The sequence below is a fragment of the Mchenga conophoros genome, linkage group LG12, assembly GCF_057382185.1.
Source record: "Mchenga conophoros isolate Kocher_MC1m ecotype Shallow Benthic linkage group LG12, M_conophoros_male_GT1.1, whole genome shotgun sequence".
Classification (NCBI taxonomy): domain Eukaryota; kingdom Metazoa; phylum Chordata; class Actinopteri; order Cichliformes; family Cichlidae; genus Mchenga; species Mchenga conophoros.
The window spans coordinates 36,434,314-36,446,622 of NC_140537.1; the positions used below are offsets into that span (position 1 = coordinate 36,434,314).

Here is a 12,309-nt window from a genome sequence, read left to right on the forward strand (position 1 = left end):
TCTTACTATGGGTCGCAGCTGGTCCAGGATGAGCCTTTCCAGGGTCTTCATGATGTGGGAGGTCAGTGCCACGGGCCTGTAATCCTGGGGGCCACTGGGACGAGGCGTCTTTGGTACAGGGACGAGGCATGATGTCTTCCACATCACCGGGACCCTCTGCAGACTCAGACTCAGCATAAACAGTTTATGAAAGACTCCACACAGCTGGGGGGCACAGGTCTTGAGGACAAGGGGACTCACTCCGTCTGGTCCAGCAGACTTGCCTGAGTGAAGTCTCCTCATTTGCATCTCAACCTGGTATTGAGTGAAGGTGATGGGTGGGGGAGGGGTGTCAGGAATCTCACAGGAGGCAACATGTGAAGAGAGAGGCTGGCACAGTGGTGTGGCTCTGGATTCCAGGCTGACTGCAGGTGAGGTTGTGGGGGTAGGAGCAGACACTGTGGTGTCGAATCTATTGAAAAACAGATTCAACTCGTCGGCTCTATTCTCACCTCCCTCAGCTCCCCTGCTGTTGGTTGGCCTGAATCCAGTGATGGTCTTCATGCCCCTCCACACCTCTCTCATGCTGTTCTGCTGGAGTTTCCACTCCAGCTTCCTCCTGTAATTGTCCTTAGCCTCTCTGATCTTGTCCTTTAGTAACACCTGGATCTTCCTCACCTCCTCTTTGTTGCCCCCTCTGAAAGCCCTCTTCTTGTTGTTGAGGAGGGCTTTGATGTCCTTAGTCACCCACGGCTTGTTATTTGGGTAACAATGAACAGTCTGAGCTGGAACAATGGAGTCGGTGCAGAAAGTTATGTAGTCTGTGATACACTCAGTAAGCCCATTGATGCTCCCAAAAATGGCTCCACAGCATGTAAAAATATAATATAAGCTCTGGCGGACTTGGTTCTATGGTAGGTCTTAAAGGGTTAACACTGACTTCAGCCACATTTAGTTTAGTGTATTTTAGTTAGGCCCCACATTAGTCAAAATAATCTCCACTTATATGTGGAAAGTATACAGTAGTTACAGCACCAGCAAGACCTCCACAGGCATCAGTGACAAATATGAAACTGGTTTGGATGGTGGGTTGCAAAGTGTCTTGCAGAGGCAGCAGCAGCTTTAGTCAGGCTAATGGGTTTCAGCTAAGGTGTCAGCTGATATGGGCTGGGATCACCTGGGATTGGCTGAGTCCCTAAGGTGTCATTAATGTCCGTTAGTAAATAAATTCTTCTGGTAAATGCAAAAAACACACAGTGCCTTTAAGGAGGCCTAAATTTTAGTCAACCAGGCCTCAGTGCACAATTTCCGACACTTTCCCAAAGAGTGACTGTGGGTGTTAGAAAGTTGGAAAAGCAAAGCAGTTTTTTTCATGCATATTCAAATCCGATGAGAGTGTTAGGAAAGCTCGCACAGTTGTCGCCGACACCTGTGTAAACCTGCAGCTGTGTAGAAGTGAAGCAGAGTGTCGCTGAGCCGGAGCGCGACAGTTGCTAAAAAAATATCCACCCATATTCATAAAGCATCTTCTTTCCTCACACCGTCTACTGAGCTGTGCTGAAACTTTGACTGTTTATAGGAAGGAGTTACTAATTTGAACGGATTCACATCCCCACCTCTCTTCGCCGCACATCATCAGGACTGCCACTGTTACCAAAGCAACCAGACATATCACACCATATATTGGCAGCAGTGTTTCCATAGCAGCCATCACACCTTGTCTCCCCAATCAGCAGAGATGAGCTCATTTAAAGATGAGATACAGGGACGGGCGTGGAGCTGCTGCTTTGCTGAAAATCATTCATAACCTAATGGCTGTCATTCACTTTCCTGCTGAACGAGGTCTGATAAACATACTCAACCAATTCTTGATATGCAGTCATTGTCACGGCTGGGGCAGCAGTCGTGTGGTGGAATGAACGAGGAGCCAAGATGCAGATGGCAGTGGAGATGCAGGTGGAGATTTATTTACAGTGAAAAACCAGGTGAGGGCAGAACTGAATATAAACCTAAACTGGGAAAACTAACACAAACCGAGGACACGAGGCGAGGAACAGAGAGACACGGAGACATACCAAAATGATGCAGAAGCTTCACAGAGAAACACAGACGACGCGACACATACTATAAATACACACACCAGGTAACCAGGAAATGGCACACAGGAGGGGACACAGCTGGAAGTGATGGGCATAACGAGACTGACCTACAAAGTAAAACAGGAAACACACAGACTGTTTTACAACACAAAACTCGGGAACCCGAACAGAGCACAGAGGTAGGGATAATAAACACGACAACCAAACCCAAAGAACTAATACAAAATCAGAATAAACTAGAAAATAATAATAATAGACTCAAAGCGCTGGGTCACCGACCCAGGACCATGACAGTAATAGTTTTTTAAAAAGTACATGTTCAGAAGCTTTGGACGCATAATCTCTTTGTACAGTCCTCCTATCAGTGTGGCTGCTTGTAAGCACAAGAAAAGCTTTTCTCTGTAGTTGTAAATGGGATAAAACCCTTTAAACAAGTGAACTTTTTAAACACGATAAAGAAAAGGCTGCATGTGTCTATAAATTGATCAAGCTGTCTAAAACGTCAGTCATGTCATCCATCTGAAATACAACTCGAAGCGCTTTTAACTCGAACCCCTCTGGACTGACAGGAGATGCTTCACAGAGAGCTCTTTGAAGAGTCACTCGATTCCAGTAGGGAATAACCAATTTATATTCAAAATGCTCTTTAGCACAGAGACGTGGCCACTAAATGAACAGACAGCAAATATATGACTGGAACGTTATGGCTCATAACAGCATATTAATCGTACATTCGAACATACATCTCGTTAATCGACATTTTATTTGGGAAAAAACAGGAAACAAATGTTAAAGTGAGAAAACGGACCATTTAAAGAAATTGGGTAATTTTGATTTTGATGACATCATGTTTCCCACTGTGTGCAAACATCTGGGAACTGAGGAGACCACCTGCTGGACTAACAGGAGAACAATGTTGTCCCGTTCTTGTCTGATGGAAGATTCCTGCTGCTTCACAGTCCTGGGTCTTCTTTGCTGTAGTTTTAGTTTCGCGATGATGCAAATGTTCAGCACCCAGACTCTTCTACTGTGAAGCCGTGCTGTTGTTGTCTTGCTGAAATACACAAAACCTTCCCTGGAGAGAAGCAGGAGAAAGTCATCTGGCTGGGAGCATATGTTGAGCTAAAACCTCCTGAGCCCACGGAGCGATGCATGTGAATGCAGTTAAAAGGCTTTGCCCGTTATGCACAGAGATTTTTCAAGTTTCTCAGACTCTTTCAGTGATATTAGGCACTAATAATGGGATTTACATCATTCTGAATTTGTTCCACAATTTTTAGACATCATTCTTTGGAGTGTGGTGAACGTCTGCCCATCCTTACTTCTGAAAAACTCTGCCTCTCTTTTTATACACAGACAGGTCAGTGACCTGTCGCCAATTAACCTGATTGTCGTTTTTAGCACCATTTACTTTTCCAGACATTTGTTGCTCAATCCCAACTTTTTGGAGACGTGTTGCTGCCCTTGAATATGGTACATTTTCTAAGCTCAAATATTTAATTTGTTTTTTATGTTCTATTATAAATAAAATATGGGTATGCGACTGTCAAAGAATTATAATTTACTCAGCCTCCCAGCTTTTTTGGTGAATCTGGCATCAACAATGCGTTTTCTTCTGCTGAACTGCTGCTCGCGGGATGATTTTAGTATTTCAGGCCATTCTCTGTAAACTGTAGAGATGGCTGTGCAGGAAAATCCCAGCAGATCAGCAGTTTGTGAAATACTCAGACCAGCCTGTCCACAACTAACAACCATCCAAGTCCCTTAAATCACCTTTCTTACTCATTCTGATGCTCAGTTTGAACTTCAGCAGCTCATCTTGACTATGTCTGCATGCCTGCATGAGTGGAATTGCTGCCATGTGATTGCTCTATTTGAACATTTGCATTAACAAGCACTCTAACAGGTGTACCTAATAAAATGGTTGAGTGTAGATATTCATAAATGGCATAAATGTGTTATTCTTTTTTCTATTTTTAAAATTAAAAACGGATGTGATCGCCTGTTTACATTTCATACATGAACTGGCTTTTTTCAAATATTAGACACAAAAAACATGTCACACTCTTTAACTACAGTCAGTGTTTGCTGTTAAGCAACAGCTATTTATGGCCTCGGACACACACAGGTTGTGCAATCGGCATCATTTGCTACGTTCTGAATGATGAGACTCACCCTGAGCTCACCCTGCATGTCGAATTTCTGTCAATAACCTTCCTCCCGGTCCTAGAAAATGTGCGTGCATGTTGCTTAGTTCATTTGTCCTCAGGCTTTAGCTCTAGTTAAAGTCTGCAGCTATGAATAGTTCCCTTCATTAGTATGTGCTGCAGAAATCCCGCTTGCCTTCTCACCTGGATTAAAGTGACAGTGAGAGATGGCAGAAATGAAGTTGGCCCTCCTTGGTACCTGTTGACCTTCCGTTGTTGATAAATGTCTCCAGACACAATTCAGATCATCCGTCTATCAAAAAAGTTTTGTGCCAGCTGACTGGAGAGAAGCCAAACAGAGCCAGGTGTCACAGAAGCGGCTTTTCATTTATTGCTTGGTTGTTTTAGGAGAGTAAGGTACAGATGCAGCATAAAAAAAGATTGCATGCCATGTGCTGCTGACACTACAGGCTTCACTACGCTCTGGTGCAACAGTGGGACCACATCATAGCCTCAGGGTTTTTTAAAGCCTACTTTCACCACTTGTTGCACAAAACCTCGCGGTTATTTAAGATATTTAGTAAAAAATGTTACCCAACATCTGCCTGTGAGTCACGAGTATTGTGTTACGAGGCTTTGCATAACTGTGTGGGTGATATTGTGTGTTTCGATGTGTATGTGAATGAGAAACCGAAAGATGATGGTAGGGAGTAGGTGTTTGTTGTTCTTATGCAATTTTCATAGTCATTTTCTCTGCGTGTGTGTGTGTGCGCGCGTGTGTGTGTGTGTGTGTGTGTGTGTGTGTGTGTGTGTGTGTGTGTGTGTGTGTGTGTGTGTCAGTCGTCAGTGCCCAGGGTCTCCAGGCCAAGGACAGGACAGGTTCCAGTGATCCTTATGTGACCATCCAAGTGGGTAAAACCAAGAAGAGAACAAAGACAATCTACGGCAACCTGAACCCAGTCTGGGAGGAAAAGTTCAGCTTGTAAGTGCAAGTTGCTGTTTTCCTCCAGGTTTAAAACGTAGTTGGAGCTGAAAGCTATGTGCCTCTGTCACGGTGACCCCGCTGTGCAAGAAGATGATTTGTAATCGTTTTCCTGAAGGTCCCGCACATCCATAGGAAACCCACACAGATGATTTCACTTGGTTCGTTAGAGGTCTTTTCAACACTGTGTGGGTTTGCACAGAGTATTCCTCGTGATCATCTTTGCTGTGTTGTTCCTGATCACAGCATCTTTTTTAAGTACACGGAGCCCAGTGGAACAGATGTAAAGGTGTGCAGGACTTAGAAATAGCAAAATGCATATACAGCAGTAGTATCAGTATCTGTGGTTCCTTTGGGTCCAATGGGTTGTGGCCTTGGGATCATATATCCAGGCAGATTAATGCCTGGGTTTTCATCAAGTTTTTATATTGTGGTCTAACATTGTTTCCATGAGGGAGGCCTGACATGTGAGGTGTGTGATTGTGCCGCAGCAATGGTGGGCGGTACGTTTCAAAGTAACACCCACGTCAATGTCTAGACCAAAGTTTCCCAGGAAAATCCAACTTTAAAGGCAGCAGTCATGTTAAGCACGCCTCCTGTCAGTGGGTTGAATGTTGTGGATGTTCTGTTTGATAGAATTTTGTATGCCCTCCTTTGGTTTTCATTGACTTTATTATATAATCTGATTAATAAGTAAGGAATATTTGAACAGCTGCAGACCAGTGTGGGTCAGTTAGCACTAATGCGTCTTATTAGCTTTTATTGTCTGGTGCAACATTGGTAGCCCTCTCACTTTGTATATTTATATGAATTTTAGAGCAGTTAAGAAGTTTAAAACTTTCCTCTGTACGGATAAAGCACATAAGAGGAGAGGTTTGGAGATTTAAAATATGCACGATGTAAAGTTGCGTCACATGCACTTCTTCAAGCTATATTTCAGCTTTGGGTTAGGACATCTATTTTTTTTTTTTAATAAATATAGCCAAGACGAAAACATTTTTTTTCCTTCAAATTAATGAGTCAGGAGCTGCTGGCTGCAGAGTGATAAAGCATGTGGTTCTTAAATCATTTCAAACATATGTTTATTTGCTCTGGGCTTGCATATGCCTCAGCTGCGTGCTGCCACATGTGTCAAAACAACAGCCCACCCACCTGTTCCCTGTCTGCACAGCGAGTGCCACAACTCATCAGATCGGATCAAGCTGCGGGTTTGGGACGAGGACGATGACATCAAGTCGCGAGTGAAGCAGCGTCTGAAGAGGGAGTCGGACGACTTCCTGGGACAGAGCATCATTGAGGTCCGAACGCTCAGTGGAGAGATGGACGTGTGGTATACCCTGGGTATGTAGTCACTCAGAACTCAGAGGATTATGGGAATAAATGTCTCAGAGTGTTTGTTTGTCATCTAAGACCTAAAGAGCATCTCAAATTCAACTCTGAGTGATGTTTCACTTCAGAGTAATTGTGTCTGTGTTTTTCTCTACTTACAGAAAAGAGGACAGACAAGTCGGCGGTGTCTGGTGCCATCCGTCTTCAGATCAGCGTGGAGATTGAGGGAGAGGAGAAGGTGGCGCCCTACCACGTGCAGTACATGTGCCTTCATGAGGTAAAGGACATCAAACATGTCGTGGGGACACTGACTGTATTTGTTAAACAGTTTGCTATGCTATAGTTTCTATTCAGATGAAGCTATCAACAAAGAAATGGTTAAAACAGCTTTCACAATTTACCACATAAAAGAGAGACCACGGCACGAGCACAACGATTATGGTCGTGTGCGATAAGTCTGTTTACAATTGAACGGGGTCAGGTTGACAATTACATGCAGTCTGTGTGTGACAATACTGCAGTCAGCTGTGAATAAATCAGTGCTGTGTACACAGAGACATTAAATCAGATTGAATTAAACAGAAATTCAAATTAGCTACTTACATTTAGAGTCCAGCCAGAACCTCACAGGTTTCAAACTGAAGTTTCTCCACAAATAGAGACACAGTGTAACTGCACAACGGCACGGGCGCTCAGTGACCTTGTTTTTATATGAATACAACCAGAATATAACCAGCTGAGTCACGTCTCCTATTGTAAAGAGACTCGTGGCAGTCAGTCTGTGTGATCTGTCTGCATTTATTGACCAGATGGCAGATTGGATTGTTTGGAAGCAGGTTGCCTCCCACCAGTAACCCTGCACGCTCAACCTCTGGCCAATCAGTTGGTCACTGCAGCTTTTTGCAACTGGTTGCTGAAATAGAAAAATATCTGTGCAATCACTGATAAACCACTGATGCCATTTTTACTCCATTCTTACTGAAACATAACTACAGAAACAACAATAAAAACAAAACAGCTTAGGGGCAGCAACCGAGAAAGACTGATCACCTTCAGATTTCAGGTGAGAGGAGGGCACTGAAGGAAGGACTTTTGATTGTTTTTGGTTATCCGAAAAGTCTTGGAACGTTTTTCACACCTCTTTGGGATTTCTGTTTGAAATGGAAATATTCATAAATACTTTTTGAGGATCAGTAGACACACGTCTGAGTCTGTTTGCTAACACAAAACAGATTCCTAAAATAAACAAAGTTGTTTCATGTGGTTAATAATTACAGTTACATTTTTAAAATTTTAAATCCTCTCTCTAGAATACGTTTCACTTTACGACGGATGTCGAGGGAGGCGGCGCGGTGAAGATCCCGGCCGCTCAGGGAGACGACGCGTGGAAGGTTTACTTTGATGAAGTGCAACAGGAAATTGTGGATGAGTTTGCGATGCGTTACGGCGTTGAGTCCATCTTCCAGGCCATGACGTAAGCTCTGTTTGCAAACTTACCGAACACTTGACTACAGTCCATCCAACAGGCTGTGATGTGAGGTAGATGTATCAGGAGGGGCTCGTCGGTATTATTTGTGGACCTGTGTGTTTCCTGCATGTTAATGTGATGGGAGGCATTAATGTCATGAACTATAAACAACATGCAAATTAGTTTATCTCACCTAATGAGAAAAGATGACCCCTCACCTCAGAGATTTCCCTGCTGTTTGGTTGGATCATTGCAGGCAGGGGCACAGAAGCACTCAGCAAGCATTCATACACACATCCTGGTTTAATTGCATTAATAATGTCAGAATTTGGGCTTAAAGGGACGTGTGTTGGTTTTGTGTGCTGGGAAAAGGAGCGCAATCACATAACGCAATCATGTGGGGAAATATTGAGTGAAGTGAAGCTGTAAGCAGAAGTGGGCCAGACTCTGTCCCAGCGGAAATGTGGATATGAGCCGTTCAATGACACAGCCAAATGAAAGTGGTGATTGGAATATACAAGAACACTGTGGCCATTATAGAAGTCTCACTAAGAACTCGGTGAACCGAACAGCTCCTTCACCGATGAGGAAATTAATTTATTCACCTGTTTTTAGGACCCTGTCTAACATTTCACACACTCTAAATGGTATGTGTGTATTTGTTTGTACCAAACAATTTATAATTTTGTGGATAAGTTTAGAAGCAATTTGGCATCCTGTAAAAGTGAGCTTCTAAGGGCTCCGCTTCAAACTTCCACACTGGGAAACATCAATGACATCAGGGGCCAGACACTTGCAGCTTCTGAGATGTTTTATTTCAGTAAAAAGAAATTAAATGTCAGTTTCCCTAAAAGCTTGTTCACATACATTATGCTCCACTTAACATATAAAAAAGTCATCATGTTAGTCAACTGAAAAAATGCATTCTGATTACGTTTTACGTGAAGGTTGCCGCACAGTTGCCATACAACTGGCTGTTTAATTAAATGTAATATATTATTTTTCCCCTCAATATGACAACTCAGTGTAGTGTCTGCTTTCTGTGTGAGAAAGTTTGTTTTTATCATGTAGTTTCTCTGCTCTTTACAGCCTCTGCTTCTCAGAAAAAGCTACCACTCGCAAATACTCATATTCTTTTTGCAGCATCTTCCACTGAATGAGCCATTTCCTCTGCGACAGTGAAACCTGGTTTCATTTGGCTCAAAGACAGTTTTTTGCTGTAGCTGCATGCATCTTTTCAGTTCAGTGGCTTTCTGAAACCTCTCCACCCCCTCGTATGACTCCACATCTTTTGCTGGCGTGTGGATTCAAAATGACAACACAAAGAATATGAGATCATCTTGTGACGCGTGGATACAGGGGCCAGTCTTTAGAGTGAATAAAGGAGTTCCCATTCTCCAGCCTCCGTTAAAACTGGCTGCCTTCAGCATCAGCTTTCCTGTTTTGTGTCATTCTGTGTTTGCTACATTGCTGCTAAGATATTTAGACCACAGCCAAAACCAAGTGGACCAAAACTGATTCAAATGTAGCTATGGGGACAGAAAAATGCTTGCACATCTCAGATTTTATTCTACACCCAGGGTATGTTTGCACCCAACTCAAATCCATTTGGTCCATCCATATCCAGTTTCCTTTAGCTTTTTTTGGGGTCTTCAGAGGGAAATACTGTTTAACTCCCCCCCCCCCCAATGTTAAATCATCATTGGCAATATTAATTTCGGGTCCACACAAGAAGTTTCCTTCTTTCTTCATCTTCATTGACTTAATTTTTTGATCATTTCCCGTCCGTCTCTCTTTGTGTCTTTTGTTTTTCACCTTCTCATTATGTTTCGCTATTTCCTTCCTGCCTTCCTGCGTCCACTTCAATTACTCTCTCCCTTTTCTCTGTAATTTATATCCTCCTCCTGCTTCCACTGATTCCCCCTCTGGCCTCTTTATGTCTCATTCTCGACCTTCTTACCCTCTGTCCTCACCTGTCTTATCCTAATTGCTTACCCACCTTCCTTCCCGCCTCTCCATAACCACTTCTGCCTTTTTTTAACCTGCTAACTGCATTTATATCCTCAATCTTCCTTTCTCTTTCTCCCCTGCCCGTTTCCCCACATTTCTTCTCCTGCTCAGCCAATTCTCTTGCCTGTCCTCTAAGTACATGCTGTCAGGGGTGCCGGCAGTGATGAGCACCCTGCTGGCCAACATCAATGCCTTCTACGCCCACCCCACCGCCTCCACCAATGTCTCTGCTCCAGCCAGATTTGCAGCCTCCAACTTCGGGGTAAGTGAACACCCATCACGATAAAATATAAATGTAAAGTTGATCATCCAGTGAGAACATTTTGGGACGTGGTAAAACTGCAGTAATTCTCATGCTAAACTAAAAAAGACTAAAGAGATAGTTTATTAACATGATGTATTAACTGTCAAGAGCTTCAATGAGAGGCAAGCTGATTAAACACACACACTATGACTCAGAATAAAGGCTTAGAGTGAATGAAGCTGAAGGCTGAGATGAGACGTTTGTAATTCTAAGTGTCAAATATTGGGTAGCAGTGGTTGGCTCGTTTTCTCTTTGTTAGCTTTTTCTCTTCAAAAAGTTACATAATAATGGAGCTCTATTATTTCTGTGTCTGTCCTTGTGGTAGTGGAGCTGAATCAGTCTGTTAGACAAGGTGCTCTGCTGACTGTCCAGTAAGTGTTGCAGAAGGCAGTGAGGATTATTCATGAAGCTTCAGACGTGTGCCAGTCACAGAGCCAGTGTTCCCAATTACTTTATTCAGTCTGTTGGTGTCACCAGCTGATGATGCTCCCCCAGCAGACCACAGCTCTAGATGCAACAGAGCTGTGGTCTGTTAAAAAACCTCCAACATCTTGCTGCACTGCACAGAGACATACAACACCTCTGTGTTGGTCTTTCAGTTCAGCCTGTCAATGTCGATGCCCAGGTTGTTTGTGTACTCCATCACATCAGCATCCTGTCACAGGGTAGACACAAGACATGTAGCCATCCTCTTCCTTCTGAGGTCAACATCCATCTCTCTGGTGTCTGTCCGCATAGCATAGCGCAGTCCCCCGAGGGGCTCCGGTACTGCACATCACCAAGTCAGTCGGACCACTGCTCAGTCTCAAGTACTGTGGCCTGTTTGTCAACTAGTGAGTAATCCATGAGGTGGTGGACATGTTTGAAACGTCCTGTACTGTAGCTTCTCCCTCAGGAGCAGTGGACCGATCACTGTTGTCACTCAAACAAATTCAGAAATGGCGGCTGGTTCTGTTATTGCTCTTCAAAGCAAATTTTCTGCACAACAAGACTTCAGCAGAATATTTGAAACCATTTATTTACTAATGCATGTGCCAAATGTATTACATAACCATAAAATCTGTGCCCTTTCATCCTTGCTCAATGCCATCACTTTAACTCCAGTTTCTTGGTAATAATAATAATTATTATTATTTTAAGTGTCGATTTCCTTGAATCGAAGCAAACACTTTGGTTAAACATGCCTTGGAAAATTAGTTAAAGTAATTGCATAGCCACCAACAAAAGTGCCAGTGCGGTTATTCCAGTAATTCCCACCACATCACGTCCACAGTGTGCTTCTTTTTCTACATCCATATCATGATCAGGATTATTTAGATCAACACCGGCTGTAGTTGCTGTGTTGGCATCGACTTTGAAACTAACTCTCTCTCTGCAAACTCTTGTGCAGGAGCTCAGTGAGCTCGACTGGAAAATAACATTTTAGGAGTAAAAAGTAAACCATATTCACCAAAAAGAGCAAAGAAGATACAAAACCAGCAAAAGAACCGAATTTTAGAGAATCTTGACTGCAGTTTAATCTTTTAAGATGGTATTTGATGATGTAGCTTTAAAGCTACAGTTTGACCTAAAGTGAGCAAAGTCTTCTCACAGAAGGTGACCCAGGTAACGCCTGAAGCCTTGCAGTCTATTTCACGTAGGTATCCATGAGAGCGGCCGTACAAACCCAGCAGGTTTATCTCTATTCTGCTAATAATCTGCCCCATTAAAAGGTAATGTCATATCGCTGTTGGACCTTTGGAATGGCTCTGAACTTCGAGGTGGCACAAATTTGGCTCGTGGACCCCAGAGGAGCCACAGGCAGGGGGACAATGACAGTTAGAGGCCGAGCTTAATGACTCCTGGGATGGTTGCCAATAGCGAATCTCCTACTGGTCACACTCGGGCGCTAACGATATACGAGCATCCTCAGGCTGAGTGCTCCTACTTTAAAGGGTCCGGGGAAGCAGACAGACCTGCTCTCACTGTGGGCCACGGCGTTGCAGGTCTAT

General features: G+C 43.4%; 1 protein-coding gene across 1 annotated transcript in view; it reads left to right on the forward strand.

Annotated features, from left to right (window-relative positions):
• Window positions 1-12,309, forward strand: part of unc13ba (unc-13 homolog Ba (C. elegans)) — a 200,716-nt gene that overhangs the window by 123,096 nt on the left and 65,311 nt on the right. Inside the window, exons 17-21 of the mRNA XM_085295557.1 lie at window positions 5,066-5,207; window positions 6,379-6,548; window positions 6,698-6,813; window positions 7,847-8,010; window positions 10,126-10,276. Of these exons, the coding sequence (XP_085151683.1) occupies window positions 5,066-5,207; window positions 6,379-6,548; window positions 6,698-6,813; window positions 7,847-8,010; window positions 10,126-10,276 (743 nt within the window). The remainder of the gene's footprint in view (window positions 1-5,065; window positions 5,208-6,378; window positions 6,549-6,697; window positions 6,814-7,846; window positions 8,011-10,125; window positions 10,277-12,309) is intronic.